The sequence below is a fragment of the Thalassophryne amazonica genome, chromosome 8 (genome assembly GCF_902500255.1).
Source record: "Thalassophryne amazonica chromosome 8, fThaAma1.1, whole genome shotgun sequence".
Lineage (NCBI taxonomy): Eukaryota > Metazoa > Chordata > Actinopteri > Batrachoidiformes > Batrachoididae > Thalassophryne > Thalassophryne amazonica.
The window spans coordinates 57,187,962-57,205,259 of record NC_047110.1 but is presented as its reverse complement, the minus strand read 5'-3'; the positions used below and the strand labels follow the sequence as shown (position 1 = coordinate 57,205,259).

Below are 17,298 nucleotides of genomic sequence, written 5' to 3'. Positions count from 1 at the left end.
TCCAGGGGAACCCCAAGGTGTTCCCAAGCCAGCCGAGAGATAGTGTGTACTGTGTCTTCCCCGGGGCCTCCTCCCAATGGGACATGCCCGGAACACCTCTCCAGCGAGGCGTCCAGGGGGCATCCGGAAAAGATGCCCAAGCCACCTCAACTGACTCCTTTTGACGTGGAGGAGCAGCGGCTTGACTCCGAGCTCCTCCCGAGTGACCGAGCTCCTCACCCTATCTCTAAAGGAGTGCCCAGCCACCCTGTGGAGGAAACCCATCTCGGCCGCTTGTACTCGCGATCTCGTTCTTTCGGTCATGAGCCAAATCTCATGACCATAGGTGAGGATCGGAACGTAGATTGATCAGCAAATCGAGAGCCTTGCCCCCCGACTCAGCTCCCTCTTCACCACGACGGTCCGACACAGCGATCGCATCACTGCAGATGCTGCACAGATCCGTCTATCGATTTCACACTCCATCCGTCCCTCACTCGTGAACAAGACCCCAAGATACCCAAGCTCCTCCACTTGAGGCAAGGACACTCCACCGACCTGAAGAGGGCAAAGCACCTTTTTCCGGTCAAGAACCATGGCCTCAGATTTGGAGGTGCTGATTTTCATCCCGGACGCTTCACACTCGGCTGCAAACCGCCCCAGTGCATGTTGAAGGTCCTGATTGTACAATTGTACAATTCAACACATATCATATTAGCATTAGTCTTTTCTCCATTGTGAACACTTGTCACCACCCTACTTTACATTCTTTGGCTGAACATACAAAGGTCAGCGCATTTGTGTGGTCAAAGTTCAACAAATTTAAACTTTTCCTGGAGTGCACCTTTGTGTTGTGAGCACCACATACACAGTAATGGAGGAGATGCATGCAAAATATGCTCTGCTGATGTACATCCACAGAATTTGTGAAATACCGTAAATAACTGTTTATGAAGTACTCCAATTAGTTTTTGTAGCCTGTTTATATGGAATATTTTGAAATTATAAATTCTTGTTTGGGACAGTTTGACAGTTACTCTAGAGTCAACTGTGACCCTGGAGGCTACCAGGAACCTCAGCACCGCGATAAGGCTTCATCAGTCACATGTGAACAAAATCACTTTACACATGCTTGCCTGAACAAGACGAGACACATCCCACTTAGAATAACTGCAAGATGCCAACACGGGCCAAAATAGGAACTTCAGTGGTCCATCCCTGTATCTATCAGAATCCTGGATTTCAAAACTGAATATGCAATAGTTTTAACAGCATTAGCGATAAAATATTTAGCACGTCCACTGATTCAGTAACTCAATTATGCTTATGCTTGCAATATTAATCACAGGAATTAAACTGCAAAAAGACAAATTGGTAATACTAGAAAAATCTAGTTATTTTTATACATTTCAATACCTCTCTTGGTGGCATCTCATAAGTACAGTTTTTTGGGGGTTTCTTTGTTGTAGCTGTTGTTGGAGGCCTTGTAGTCGTACACAGATAATTTAACTTTTGAATTACACATTCTGAAGTGCAAACTGCAACATAACACCAGCCTTCCTCATCGCTCTTTCCACTGATTTCTTCACCTGGTTTCAGAACAAACCCAAGACAGCAAGATCAAAATCACAATTGGTGCCATTTAAATGAAATTTTAAAGGAAATTAAAAAATGGGGTTGCAGTTGTCATTTATGTGAATTACTCTGTCAGATGTAATTATAAGACATACAACACGTCTTATTTAAAAAGCAAAATTTTTAAATGAAATCCCAAGATCAGGATGTGTGGCTTGATTACTTTGACAGACAATTATTAGTGTTTCAATGTGAGGTCCAAAAAAAGATATTTGTGTCGACAGTTGATGCTTTAAATTTCATATGATCTAGCAATAATACAGAAGGTACACAATGTGGCACAGAAAGCACAGGTGTAACAATGATGAAACCTACAAAAACAATAAAGAAAAAAATTAAAATTTTGCTTACCAGGCGATAATTTTTGATCCATGTACACACAGTAACAAGGCGTTGTGATAGTTGTGGCTGTGGTGGTGGTGGTGGGTGGTGTGGTTGTAGTGGTAGGTGGGGTCGTTGTGGTGGTGGGTGGTGTGGTGGTGGTGGTGGGTGGTGTGGTTGTAGTGGTAGGTTGTGTCGTTGTGGTGGTGGGTGGTGTAGTTGTGGTGGTGGGTGGTGTGGTTGTAGTGGTAGGTGGCGTGGTTATAGTGGTGGGTGGCGTGGTTGTGGTGGTGGGTGGTGTGGTTGTAGTGGTAGGTGGGGTCGTTGTGGTGGTGGGTGGTGTGGTGGTGGTGGTGGGTGGTGTGGTTGTAGTGGTAGGTTGTGTCGTTGTGGTGGTGGGTGGTGTAGTTGTGGTGGTGGGTGGTGTGGTGGTGGTGGTAGGTGGCGTGGTTGTGGTGGTGGGTGGCGTGGTTGTAGTGGTGGGTGGCGTGGTTGTGGTGGTGGGTGGCGTGGTTGTGGTGGTGGGTGGCGTGGTTGTAGTGGTGGGTAGCGTGGTTGTAGTGGTGGGTGGTGTAGTTGTGGTGGTGGGTGGCGTGGTTGTGGTGGTGGGTGGCGTGATTGTTGTGGTGGGTGGTGTGGTTGTAGTAGTGGGTGGTGTGGTGGTGGTGGTAGGTGGCGTGGTTGTGGTGGTGGGTGGCGTGGTTGTAGTGGTGGGTGGTGTGGTTGTAGTAGTGGGTGGCGTGGTGGTGGTGGTGGGTGGAGTAGTTGTAGTGGTGGGTGGCGTGGTTGTTGTGGTGGGTGGCATGGTTGTGGTGGTGGGTGGCGTGGTTGTGGTGGTGGGTGGCGTAGTTGTGGTGGTGGGTGGCGTGGTTGTGGTGGTGGGTGGCGTGGTTGTTGTGGTGGGTGGTGTGGTTGTAGTAGTGGGTGGTGTGGTTGTGGTGGTGGGTGGTGTGGTTGTAGTGGTTATTTCTGTGGTGATGGTGGTTACTGTTACATTTTTCACCTCTCCTGTCACATGCGTGGTAAAGGGAATAGTTGTATGTGGTCCTGTTACAATTGTTGTTTGTGTTGTTGTAGTTGTGGGTGGAGTGGTTGTGGTGGGTGGTGTGGTGGTGGTAGGTGGTGTGGTTGTAGTGGTGGGTGGCATGGTGGTGGTGGTGGGTGGCGTGGTTGTAGTGGTGGGTGGTGTGGTTGTTGTCGTGGGTGGCGTGGTTGTAGTGGTGGGTGGCATGGTGGTGGTGGTGGGTGGTGTGGTTGTGGTGGTGGGAGGTGTGGTTGTTGTGGTGGGTGGCGTGGTTGTGGTGGTAGGCGGTGTGGTTGTGGTGGTGGGCGGTGTGGTTGTTGTCGTGGGTGGCGTGGTTGTAGTGGTGAGTGGCGTGGTTGTGGTGGTAGGTGGTGTGGTTGTAGTGGTGGGTGGTGTGGTTGTGGTCGTGGATGGCGTGGTTGTAGTGGTGGGTGGCGTGGTGGTGGTGGTGGGTGGTGTGGTTGTTGTGGTGGGTGGCGTGGTTGTTGTGGTGGGTGGCGTGGTTGTGGTGGTGGGTGGTGTGGTTGTTGTCGTGGGTGGCGTGGTTGTAGTGGTGGGTGGCGTGGTTGTAGTGGTGGGTGGTGTGGTTGTTGTCGTGGGTGGCGTGGTGGTGGTGGTGGGTGGCGTGGTGGTGGTGGTCGGTGGCGTAGTTGTTGTTGGCAATGTCGTTGTCAAACAACGGTATCTAGATCTCTCGATGGTTCCATTTTCTTTGCAAGTAGCTTTCACACAGGTTCCATCTCCATCAGACTTTTCATAGATGTTCTCATTATATTCGTATCTAGTTCCATTATATATGCAATAACATGCTGAAAAAGAAGAGATGATTTGATAAATTTGTATTTTTTTAACAGTGTCATACACTTTTTTAACAACACAGGAAAACTGTCTGGTGGCATTTTGTGGACCGCAAGTTCCCTGAAATCAGCTTATCTTGCCATATTACAATAGTTTCAACCCTTTGAATCGTGATTCCTTCCTGGATGGGGATGATTTTTTATCTGGAGCGAGTTCGGGATCTTTTTCTTCCTGCTCCGGCTGCTGCACGTCAGCGATAAGGGCTTTGTCAGTGCGGATGATTCTGGATGATTCAAAGTTTTTGGATGTGATTCTTTAGATCCTTACTGCCGGTTCAGATTGGGCTGGACTTTATACACGCGCCCGTAAATTCCAGCCCAATCTTGACAAGCAATAAGGATCTAAAGAGGAAGGTCACATACAAAAACAGTGAATTGTTGAGAATTAGCTGCAAAGAATCATCCGCCCTCATCGGTAACGTGCAGCAACCTGAAGAGGAAGACGAAATCATTGGCTAGAATCTTCCGCACTGATGATCCCTCCCAACAATCAAATCAGAATTGGCTTTTATACAGTAGTCTAAATTTCTGAGGTCCACAAATCGACCGCAAGTAAAGCCAAAACACAATTTACGCGCGTTCATGAGGTTTCCCTGTATGTATATGGATATAGTGCAGCAGATAACAGAATATTTACAGAGGAATCCTTCAAATCTGGAAACAAGCATCAAAGTTGGCACAAATACTCCTTAGACATTACTCTTTTGAAAAAACTGAGTATCCACTTGAATTTTAAGTAAGTGTGGTGGTAGGGGTCAATTGAAGAATTACACAGGGGTCAAAATTTAAAAATGTTTCAATCATATTGAAAGCTATACCACATTATTTGTCTGATCACGATACCAAAAAGGTATAGTTTGGACTATCTATGACTGAATGTTATGGAGTTATGGGGTAAAAACAGCAAGAATGGTAACAAAGGTCAGCATTAGTTTGTACAGGGGTCAGATGTTAAAGTTGCTCTAAATATCGTAAAATGTGATGCAAATTATTGGTTGAGTTCATAGGTTTTTAAAAGGAATAGTTTGCACTATGTGGCATGCTTAGTTATCATGTTACAGGGTAACATATGTCACATGTCATAGAATCCAATGGATGTCGACATTGCTCCACCTTTACCTTGCAGACCAAGCATTCGACACAGTCAAAACTATTTAATTTATTAATCCTATTAGTTCAACCAATAATTTGCATCACTGTTTACCAAAGTTGGAGCAACTTTAACTTCTAACCCCTGTACAAACTGAAATTGACCTTTGTCACCATTCCTGCTGTTTTTACCTCATAACTCCATAACATTCAGTCATAGATAGTCCAAACTATACCTTTTTAGAATCTTTATGATCAGGCAAATAATGTGGAATATGTTTCAATATGATTGGAGCATTTTTAATATTTTACCCTGTGTAATTCTTCAATTGACCCCTACCTGGCCGCCTACTGAAAATTCAAGTGGATACTCAGTTTTTTCAAAAGAGTAATGTTTGAGGAGTATGTGTTCCAATTTTGGTGCTTGTTTCCAGAAATGAACAATTGTTACAGTTATCTGCTCCACTAATACAATGGGCACTTGCAGCATTAGAGCTAAAATGCTGCCTTTAATCTCAGAAGATTCTACCTCCCATTGTTTGTGTTCTTTATAATTCTGTGTAATTCTATATAATTTCCATGTTTACTGATAGTAATTTGAGCTACAGAGTAATGCGTATGTGTATCCTACTCACCAGACAAAGTGTAGGTGCAGTTCATTGTTGTTGATGAGCAATAACTTAAAAAAAAGAAAAAAAAAAGGGGGGTTCATTGATTTTATATACATTTTCAACGTGTCACAATTTCAAGTCAAAACTGAACTAATCACTTTTTAAATATCACAAGTATGTGTTAATTTGCTGTCTTGAAAGATTGCATGCTGCAACAAAGCTGAAAACATGGATGCATATTAATTATGGAGCATTTTCAAAATGACTAGTGTCATACCAGCGGTAGCAGATTTCATCTGATGGCATTTCCTCATTTTCTTCATAATGATTCATTAACTCATCATAGCAGCCACACTGCTCCTGTGACACACACGTCATGGTAGTGTCTTCGAAATAAGGTTGTTCAGGTGGGCAGTGTGGATAACAGCCTGTAAAAGTTCCGTGTTGATACAAGTCAGAAATCTAGCCAGCTTAGAGAACCTTCAGCGTTATTTACACATGGAAGTGAACAGCAAAATATATAATTGCCATCATTCGTTTATTGTACCTTCTAATGCTGGAATCGTATCGTTGCAAAGTCCTGAGGGATTCCTGCAAGTCTTCATGCATGCATTTCCACAAGGCTTGTAATGCCATTCACACTCCCCATCAGGATTGTAATAATCACAGAATATTGCTAATAAAACAAAAGAGGAACTTATTCTTAAAATATAAAGAATTATTGAGTCATGCGTAGCATCTTCATAATATAAGATTATATGGCTGCATCATTGATTCTCTTATTTTGAAACCATTGAGAGTGTGAATTAGTTTGTCTGTCAGTGTTGTCTCTGCGAAAGACTGGAGGAGTGTCCACACTGCAAAAACTGATATCTAAGAAAGTAAAAAAAAGTAAGTAAATTTGACTTAATTTTTGTCTAAATAGAAAAAACATCTTGTCAAGCATTTTTTACATAAGAAAAAAAAATGTCTTATTTTGGGAAGATGTATCCCACTTTTTCTTAAGTTTTTCCAACTATTAAGCTGTACTATATCTATAAACGATATCAAGATGGATTTAACCAGTAACAAGGAAAGGCAATGGATTTCAAATTATCCAAGCAAATAAAGTACATTTTTCTTACCCCATTGGCAGATTTTTTTGCTTAATACAAGATAGTTTGGCTAGATTTTGGATTATTTGGTTTATTATGAGAGGGACAGATTTGCAGTGCTGAAAAGTGCAGAGAAAAAGGAGAAGGATTCTAGGGGCCCATGATTGACAGGGGCTCAGAGAAGCCCCTAATACAATTATAATACTGGGGGTTGTCCAGTAAAATTTCTTTTCATGGGGCCCAAAATCTCTGGTGGTGCCCCTGCCAGGGTGTACCCCATCTCTACCATTAACTGGAATAAGCAGGCTTAGAAAATGGATGAATTGTAATGGTTCCAAAATGGTCAAATTCCCACATTTTGTTAAAAGAATGTCCAATAACACCCAATCATCTGACATGTGCAGCAGACGTCTGAACAATTGTGCAGGAGTTCTCTGGCCTGTCCATGTTGTGCTGGAAGATTTCCAGCTACTTCTGGTACATCTGAAGTTTTATGGTTAACATAGCTTTTAGTGCAATATAAATCTGTGTGCTTATTTGGTAATCCTTCAAAACAGTACAATTATGATTGTAACTGATTATTTATATATCTATATATAATATTTTTGGGCATTTCTCCTATAAGAAACACAATATACTCACGGCACAATGTGGGAGTTCTCCATTTTATACAGGCTCCTGCCTCATTACAGGCTGCTGCATAGGCCTGCACCACTGTGCAGAAGCACTCACAATCTCCCCCCGAATTGGCAGGCGCATGTATCTCTCTTACAGGCCTCGATATAGGACTTGGGCTCCACCTTTCAATTAAGCCGTTACAAAACGAAGAATTATTGTATGCCAATTGATATTATTGCGAAAACCTTTTGCAGTAATTGTTCACTGCCTTTTAACATGATGGGTAGTTTTACCTTTGAATGGCAATTAGAAAATACATCACTGATGATAATGTTTGCAGTGTTGTCCACCCATGTCCTCTGTACGAGTATAATTCACAAGGATCGGAAGGCTCGCTTGCATCCTGGCAGCCTGGTGAAGTTTTCCAGCTCTGTTTCCAAAACATATGGGCTCGTCACCTCTTGATGGTTTCTGGTAGTCAAATCGCTGCTGGAAATGTCATCATAATTCCCACACAGGCCGCATATTTTTTCCTGGAATAAAACAAAATAGTTATAAAATGGCAACCAAGAATTAAAAATAAAAGAGTCTAAATATTCTATATTGCCTCACCCACCTTGTATGCATAGTCAAGTTTTATCATCAGTGATGTCTGCTTATTCCAAATGACAGTAATTCCAATATTTATCTCTATGATAATATATGTACCCATTGGTTGGATATGGAAAGGTAGATCATCCCTTGGGTTGTCTGTGGTAATTGTAGCTTTGCCATCGGACAACTTAATTTGATCCCCCTGAAAGAAACAGCATACTGTTTTACAAACAACCTTCAACCTTATTGGATGTCAGATTATTTCAGTATCCTTTAATAGTGGTAATGTATATACCCTACCCCTAAAATAATCTTGGCGTTCGTGGAGCAGATGCTATCGGCTACTTCACATGCCACATCCTGAATCAGAATTCTGAAAGATCCCTCTGAGGACTTTCCACAGTAATCCTACAAGATATCATGGTCAGTATCCCCTTTTACACAAAACACAAAGACTAAACATGAGTGTGTTCCATTACCTCTGCGAAGACATATTCACAGTCACCCTTAAAGGTATATGTCAGCTCATCAAAAGTGATGATATGCCCGATTCCGTATTTGGTACAAGTTTTTTCGCAGTCATATTTCGTGCAGCTCCATTTTCGCTTTTCACATGTGCTATGATAGTGTGGAAGTGAAAAATAAAAAGTCAAACAAAAATGGGAAAATGCGAATGGCTACAGTACATCATTAGCTCTGCCAGCAAAGTTAGAGGAGGTAATGTTTAAGCCCCTGTTTCTTTCTTTCTTTGTCTATTTGTTAACAGACTGGAGCCCACAATTTTTCATATGTCGTTATGACATTTTTTTTACTAAAGATTCATATCCTTATAGGCAAAAATCGATTCAGATTTCAAGGTCAAGGTCAAAGTCAGGAAAAATCTTGGAAAACTGGGAAAATCCCTAACTTTAACACTGAATGAATTCTAAAAAAATTAATCTTTCTGTCAAAAAAAAAAAAAAAAAAAATCTTTCATATTACCATCCTATGCTTTATCGACTAACAAAGTTTGATCCGGATCTGATCCAGATTGTGGATTTTGTGGACATTTGAATTTAATATTGAACAACCCATCTGGTATACATTTTGCATTATATCTCAATTAGAAGTGGCTCAATCACTCTCATTTTTCTGTTATGGATTTACCTACACCACCAAAATTAGATGGAAGTTCCAATTTTATGGCTGTTTGTTTATCTTACAGTTATCAGTCGGAAACCAAGTGCCAAAAAGCAATGATAAATTGTGCATAGGAGAGATAACCAATGTTCTGTGAAAATTATCTGAAAAACAAACAAAACCCCCCGAGATCATCACAAAAAAACTTTGATTCAAGTGCATGAACTAAATACAAACTCCTGGCATTTGATCACATCTACTTTAGCTTATGAAGCCACTTACAACAGGACTTTGACCTTGACATTTTTTTTCCAAGGTTCATTTTTTGTGGAATTGAAAACTAGTGTTGGCGGAGGTTTGCGCTCTACGAGCGTGGTGCTCCAGTTATAAAATAAAATGGCTCACCAGGTATTGCATTCCACTTTGAGAGTGTGTCCAGGTTCATAGGAGTCTCCATTATGTGTGCAAGGACATTGGTCCTCAGTGATACAGCCTCCTTTACCATCTGACACCATGTTATCAGGGCATACGCAGCCTGTCACACACTGTGTACCGAGCTACAAAACAGAAAAAAAAAGGTAATGGAAGGAGTTTTGCTGCAATCCAGATGATAAAATCACAGTTAGCAACTGTTATCAAAATTCTTACACATTCAAAATCCAGAGTTTGGCAGCTGTTTTGACACTCAGCTCCTTGCATGGGTGTTGTTGATGGTGTTGAACAGTTGACCAAATACATGGGAGATGTGCATGCTGGAAGAAAATAAAAAGATTGAAGAAGGACATGAGTGTATGCTGGTCATTATATGTTTTGTGAGGGCATTATTACATCCGCCAAGGACGTAATAAAATCATCAGTGTTATTATTGTGTGTCTGTCTGTTAGCAGGATTAGGTCAAAATTTTGACCCACAAATTTTGACAAAATTTTCAGCACAGATAAATATTAGGCCATGGAAGACTCCTTTAAATTTTGGAGGTGATGTGGAGCTAGATTGTGGATCAAGTTTCACTTTATATAAGCTTTAAAGGATTATGTCAAAACTTCTTCACAGATTCTCACCAAATTTTGACCACAGATACATATTAGGCCATGGAAGTATCTCTTAAATTTTGGAGGTGATCTGGATCTGGATCCAGATTATGGATCAAGTTTCACTTTATATAAGCTTTAAAGGATTATGTCGAAACGTCCTCACAGATTTTCACCAAATTTTGACAATGGATACATATTAGGCCATGGAAGTACCTCTTAATTTTTGGAGGTGATCCAGATCTGAATCCGGATTCTGCATCAAGATTTCACTTTATATACACTTTGAAAGATTACTTCAAAACTAATTCACAGATTCTCACCAAATTTGCATGACAGATAGTGAATGGAAGTTTCTGGATCCAGATTATGGATCAAGTTTTACTTTATATAAGCTTTGAAGGATTATGTCAAAACTTCTTCACAGATTTTCACCAAATTTTGACAATGGATACATATTAGGCCATGGAAGTACCTCTTAATTTTTGGAGGTGATCTAGATCTGAATCCGGATTCTGCATCAAGATTTCACTTTATATAAACTTTGAAGGATTACGTCAAAACTTCTTCACAGATTTTCACCAAATTTTACCACGGAGACATATTAGGCCATGGAAGTACCTCTTAAATTTTGGAGGTGATCTGGATCTGGATCCAGATTATGGACCAAGTTTCACTTTATATAAGCTTTGAAGAATTACTTCAAAACTTCTTCACAGATTCTCACCAAATTTTGACCACGGATACATATTAGGCCATGGAAGTACCTCTTAAATTTTGGAGGTGATCTGGTTCTGGATCCGGATTATGGATCAAGTTTTACTTTATATAAGCGTTGAAGGATTATGTCAAAACGTCTTCACAGATTTTCACCAGGTTTTGACCACGGATACATATTAGACCATGGAAGTACCTCTTAAATTTTGGCCATGATCTGGATCCAAATTATGGATCAAGTTTCACTTTATATAAGCTTTGAAGGATTACGTCAAACCTCTTCACAGATTCTCACCAAAGTTTGACCACGGATACATATTAGGCCATGGAAGTACCTCTTAAATTTTGGAGGTGATCTGGATCCAGATTATGGATCAAGTTTCACTTTATATAAGCTTTGAAGGATTACATCAAAACTTCTTCACAGATTTTCACCACGTTTTGACCACGGATACATATTAGGCCATGGAAATACCTCTTAAATTTTGGAGGTGATCTGGATCCAGATTATGGATCAAGTTTCACTTTATATAAGCTTTGAAGGATTACGTCAAAACTTCTTCACAGATTCTCACCAAATTTTACCACGGATACATATTAGGCCATGGAAGTATCTCTTAATTTTTGGGAGGTGATCTGGATCTGGATCCAGATTATGGATCAAGTTTCACTTTATATAAACTTTGAAGGATTACGTCAAAACCTCTTCACAGATTCTCACCAAATTTTGACCATGGATACATATTAGGCCATGGAAGTATCTCTTAATTTTTGGAGGTGATCTGGATCTGGATCCAGATTATGGATCAAGTTTCACTTTATATAAACTTTGAAGGATTACGTCAAAACTTCTTCACAGATTCTCACCAAATTTTGACCACAGATACACATTAGGCCATGGAAGTATCTCTTAAATTTTGGAGGTGATCTGGATCTGGATTATGAATCACGTTTCACTTTATATAAGCTTTGAAGGATTACGTCAAACCTTCTTCACAGATTTTCACCACGTTTTGACCACGGATACATATTAGGCCATGAAAGTATCTCTTAAATTTTGGAGGTGATCTGGATCTGGATTATGGATCACGTTTCACTTTATATAAGATTTGAAGGATTACGTCAAAACTTCTTCACAGATTTTCACCATGTGTTGACCACGGATACATAATAGGCCATGGAAGTAGCTCTTAAATTTTGGAGGTGATCTGGATCTGGATCCAGATTATGGATCAAGTTTCACTTTATATAAACTTTGAAGGATTACATCAAAACTTCTTCTCAGATTCTCACCAAATTTTACCACGGATACATATTAGGCCATGGAAGTATCTCTTAATTTTTGGAGGTGATCTGGATCTGGATCCAGATTATGGATCAAGTTTCACTTTATATAAGCTTTGAAGGATTACGTCAAAACTTCTTCACAGATTCTCACCAAATTTTGACCACGGATACATATTAGGCCATGGAATTATCTCTTAATTTTTGGAGGTGATCCAGATCTGAATCCGGATTCTGCATCAAGATTTCACTTTATACACACTTTGAAAGATTACTTCAAAACTAATTCACAGATTCTCACCAAATTTGCATGACAGATAGTGAATGGAAGACTCCACTGAATTTTGGAGGTAATCCAGATTGACGATTTGGCAGACGTCAGATATCTCTGATTGCTCTTGTTATTATTAGTATGATGTGAGTGTACCTACATGTAAGTTCTTCCATTTGAGGACAGCTTAATTTTCCTCCTTTGCATGTGCTGCAATGCAGGGAAGAAAAAAACAGATTGTAGTAAGGGGAAAATCATTGATTGCGTGTCTTTCATTTACTTCTTGCAAAATTACACAAAAACATAAGAATCATTGGACTTCATGTATTTTCATAAATTTATAAAATTACTGAATGCAGAAAGTTCAATCACTCGTACACGCCATTTAGAAACAAATTTGTTTGTACAAGTGGTTCTTGCATGAAACCCATTGTTTGATCAAAAGGAATAATCAGTGCTAATTTTATTACGAATATTAAAATCCACACCAGACTTGTCCATTGATCTTGACTTTCTCATTCAAGGCCACCACTGTGTCTCCCAGATAGCAGGGGCATTTTGAAGCAGACACACACATTCCTTTGTCATCTAGGTAAGTGTCTTCATCACAGCCACATCCATCAACTGTGGTATAGTCAACGGTACATGTTATTCTGGTTGGCCCAGTGGTAGCAGGGTGCGACCACAGCTAGTCATATTGTCGCGGTAGACTAAAGTAGGAGGGCAGGTAGTGGCGTAATTTTCTGTGAAAATACAACACTTTTAGCTAACAGTTTTAAATATAAACAAAACAGTATTTAATTTAGATCCTATTTAATCATTGAGCCAGAACTTACGGCAAACGGTAGACCTCCATCCATGCATTTGGATTCCTTGCGCTGCACATGCATAAACATAAGCAGATATTGCAGCACACATGCACGTCTCACAGTTATCACATGCACAGGTGGAATAAATGCATTCCTGCGGAGAGACACACATTTAAGAATGCATTAATAAAACAACTAACACAAATGCAAAATGAATACTTTAGAGGCAAAAATTGATCAGTCTTACACTATGAAAACGTTCTGGGTTGACGTAAGGATGGCATTTGGCAAAAACACTTGTTTTGTCTAACAGGAAGGTGCACCAATGATTTGCATATCTCTCTATAAATAAGCATATTTACTGTTAGGATGTAGTAAAATATGATGGTACAAGAACAACCAGAATGCTTGTGAAAGTTTACTGACCCTTCTCGATAACCAAGCCACATGGATTTGTAAAAGTGCAGCGAATATCTGTGCACTCTGCGTTGACCTTCCATGCATTGCCGAATGTCACAGCAGTTCCTTCTATCAAGCCAGCTGTGGTTTTGAAGTCATCAATTTCCTTGTCATTATAGTTTCCACAAAGGCCTGGAGAAAAGAGTTAATTTTTTTTAATTTTTAAATTGTTAAACGTAAAAATTCAGTGCAGAAAGTTATTTCAGACATTGACAATCAAACTGATGAATAAATAAATAAACTATATCACACCCGAGAGTTTTCCTTTGTAACCAGTATTGGCTTTGATGTAGAGCTGCATAATGGGTATGAGTTGAATTTCAATTTGAAGCCCGTAGATAGTTTTCACAACAATGTAGAATGTTGACGGCTGGAAGATGATCACTTCATCTATGAGTAAAAACAAACAAAAAACAAGAACATATTGATTAATATGTCTATATTAAGGGAAAGCAAATTGATTTTGAAAAGAAAGACTTACCCAAAAAAAGAGGCATTTGCACAGTTTGACCGTTATAGTACAACTGTCCATTAGCATTAATTACAATCATCTGCAATTGAAAAATATAAATGTGATTGGTAAAAGTATTTGCCTGAATCCTGTATCAACACATGAATCAACAAAAGAAAAACATGAATTTATTTTATATTATTAAGTATACTTCAACTTTACCTTAGGTGTTGTCAGCATTATTTTGACTACATTCAGGCAACTTGCGCTTTCAGATTGATAACAGTTGATCAGTTGACCAAAGACTGTGAATTTCCCATCATCATCCTAAAATCATGTAGACAAACATACCAATCAATAAACAAAACTAGAGGACCGTTTTCAAGGTCAAAGTCCTGTTAGAAGTGACTTTTCGTAAGGTAAAATATAATACAATACAAGATACAGATCAAAAGGGCTTTTCAATGTTAAAAAGAATTAAATATCCACTAAATCCACAACATGGATCAGATGCAGATCAAACTTAGTCTATTTATTGAGAGTGTCAGTTTGTCACAAATGAGAGTGATTGAGGCACTTTTGTTTAAGATATAATGTAAATTGTACATCAAATGGGCTTTTCAATATTAAATTCAAATGTCCAAAAACTCCACAATCCAGATCAGATCTGGATCCAACTTTGTCAGGCGATAGTGACTGCCAATCTGCACCTCACCTTCATAGACGAGAGTGACTGGAGCATGTTTGATTAAGATATAATGTGATAAAATATACATTAAATGGGGTTTTCAATGTTAAATTTAAATGGCCACAAAATCTTTAATCTGAATCAGATCCGGATCAAACTTTGTCAGTCGATAAAAGATTCCATCCTTTATCCATCAAATATGAAATAAATTTGATCCTATTGGACAGAGTTATGAATTTTATAAAATTTATTCAGTGTTAAAGATAAGGATTTTTAAATTTTCCAAGATTTTTCCTGACTTTGACCTTTGAAAACTGAATCAGTTCTTGTCTATCAGGATATGAATCTTCAGTAAAACTTTCATGACAATATATGAAAAATTGTGGGCTCCAGGCTGTTCACAAACAGACAAAGAAACAAACAATTAACCAAACAGGGACGACAACATAAGCTCCTACAACTTTGTTGGCGGAGGTAATAAAAACAAACTGGTGCTTTAGAAGCATACTTAAATTTAGTATGGCTGGCTCACCATGGCGAGAACATAATAGCAGTCTCCGTGAAATTGATATGATTTGTCATCGAAGGTGGTGATGTAAGAGCCATGCAGCACAGAGCAGACGCCAGGGCAGCCTGTGTTTTCACAGTTCCACTTACCGTTCTCACAAGTGCTGCAAAGTGGGGAGAAAAGACTGATGTCAGCCCAATTGGACAATTGACCCGAAATACAAAACTAAATGAAACATTCTCATACTATCATTTTCTAAAATTATGTTTGTTTATCTGTTCATTCCCATACTCCTCCAAGGTTCTTTGACCAACTTCCACCAAACTTTGTATGTGTATAATGGTCAGTCTCACAACTGCTATAAAAGGTTTGTTTTGACAAATGTCAAGATCATTGGGGTCAAAAGAAAAAAAAAAGTGATTTTTTTTGGCAATGGTGACAATCTTGGCACTCATATATATGTGGGTTGTGGAATTGCACAGGAGAGATCAGATTTATCAAAGGCCAACCACTGGGGTCAATGCTCACAGTTTAAGTTTTTCACTCTGGTTTTCAACTATTTGGCCACACATATGGAGGTGGTTTCTGGAACTTCTCAGCTGAAGTCAAATTTGCCAAAGGTTAATCATTGGGGTGAAGGTCAATGGGTTAAAAGATCAAAATGTTAGTTTTTTGCTCTGCTTTGCAACAAACATGGCGCATATATGGAGGTGTGTTCAAAGTTACCCAACAGCATCATATTTGCCAAAGGTTAATCACTGAGACCGAGGTCACAACCACCTCTCTGTTTGCAGACTCCTTTCAGGTCGTTTTACTGATTTCTACCAAACTTTGGTATGTCAATGAAGTTTGACCCCAAAAATTTCAATTTGAAGATTTGATTTTGGCAAAGGTCAAGAAATGTGATTTTCAATTAGATTTGGACTAAATAGCACGCACACACATGTAGATTCCAGAATTACCCTGGCAAGGTCCGACAGAGGTCAATCATTTGAAATTGGGGTCAAATGTCAGAATGTAATCACTCTTATTGTCTTCATGCCTACATGTATGATCACCTATTATTTCAAAAAGTGAAGTCTTTACCATTGTTTACACTTTGTTTTGTAGGACTCCCCAGGTTGGTATATCTGGTTGTTGTGGAAGCAGGGGCAGTTGTCAATGGCAACACATCCACTGTGTGCGATATCATCAAAGACAGTCCCTAGAGAAGCAGATTGATATATTTTTTACTGGCAATAAATAAATAAATACTTTACATCTTTTATATTAAAAAAATTGCAAACCAAAGTATGCAAAAAAGCAACAATCAACAGCAACAATGAATGCCAAATACTGTTTTTTGTTTGTTTGTTTGTTTGTTTGCTTTTTTGCAAAGAAGCACAAGCTACAATATGGATACCTGCAGTTGAGCACACAATATTTATATGGCACAGTATTCACATGTGCCTTACATATGCAGCTTCACAACACATGTGCACTCTGCTTGTATACACAACAAAATTAATTAAACACAGTTATTAAATTAAATAAAAGTAAATACTGATGGGAAAATAACAAAAACTTGCTCCTTACTTGCTTCACCTCAGGGAGCTTTGAAGGCTGTTTTCTGCTGTTATGTTGTGGCAATGTTGGAACAGACTGGTTAACTCAGAAATTCTCTTGGTTGAGTTCACTTTTTAAATACTGTAGCAGTGAGCCAGACTGGTGATAATCTGATTGATAATCTAATTGCTTTATTTCATATTATGTTCAAAATATGCCCACAACTAAGAAAGCAAATAAATGTCTGTGCCCTGTGTCCTATTTTATACTCAGATTGCATAATTGTACAAGGAGAATTAGACAGACCCCATTGATGATCCAGCATAGAGTGTCAAAGAGGAACATGGCATCTTTTTTTTTTATTTAAAAAGCAAAACATAAAAACATTGGTAATTTTGAAACTATCACTGCATTTCTTGACAATACATTTGTAAAACTTGAGCTCTACTGCCAAAAACAGTGAGGTACCATAGCTTCCAGAGAAGTCCAGAGAAGTCGCAGTGAGTGTAAGTCACAGAACCTCCCAAACTAGTAAAAAATACTGCGACTTACACTTTGGAAAATAAGATTTTCTATGCAAATAGGCTCCCTCCA

The 17,298-nt window shown here is 39.3% G+C and overlaps 2 protein-coding genes across 2 annotated transcripts in view; both read right to left on the bottom strand.

The window, feature by feature from the left end:
• The window catches only part of LOC117514907 (mucin-2-like), a 107,120-nt gene that overhangs the window by 18,921 nt on the left and 70,901 nt on the right, over positions 1–17,298 (bottom strand). The window contains 6 exon segments of the mRNA XM_034175478.1: positions 1,396–1,568; positions 1,966–3,768; positions 13,480–13,644; positions 13,765–13,902; positions 13,994–14,063; positions 15,184–15,322. Coding sequence (XP_034031369.1) covers positions 1,396–1,568; positions 1,966–3,768; positions 13,480–13,644; positions 13,765–13,902; positions 13,994–14,063; positions 15,184–15,322 — 2,488 coding nt within the window.
• On the bottom strand, positions 6,081–12,941 carry LOC117515667 (mucin-2-like). The gene is made up of 10 exons (XM_034176330.1): positions 12,733–12,941; positions 12,405–12,454; positions 9,590–9,693; positions 9,347–9,498; positions 8,302–8,440; positions 8,123–8,230; positions 7,845–8,024; positions 7,522–7,761; positions 7,253–7,410; positions 6,081–6,192 (listed from the first exon to the last, which is right to left on the bottom strand). The coding sequence occupies exons 1-8, from the start codon at positions 12,819–12,821 to the stop codon at positions 7,603–7,605; spliced, it is 981 nt and encodes a 326-aa protein (XP_034032221.1). The 5' UTR covers positions 12,822–12,941; the 3' UTR covers positions 6,081–6,192; positions 7,253–7,410; positions 7,522–7,602.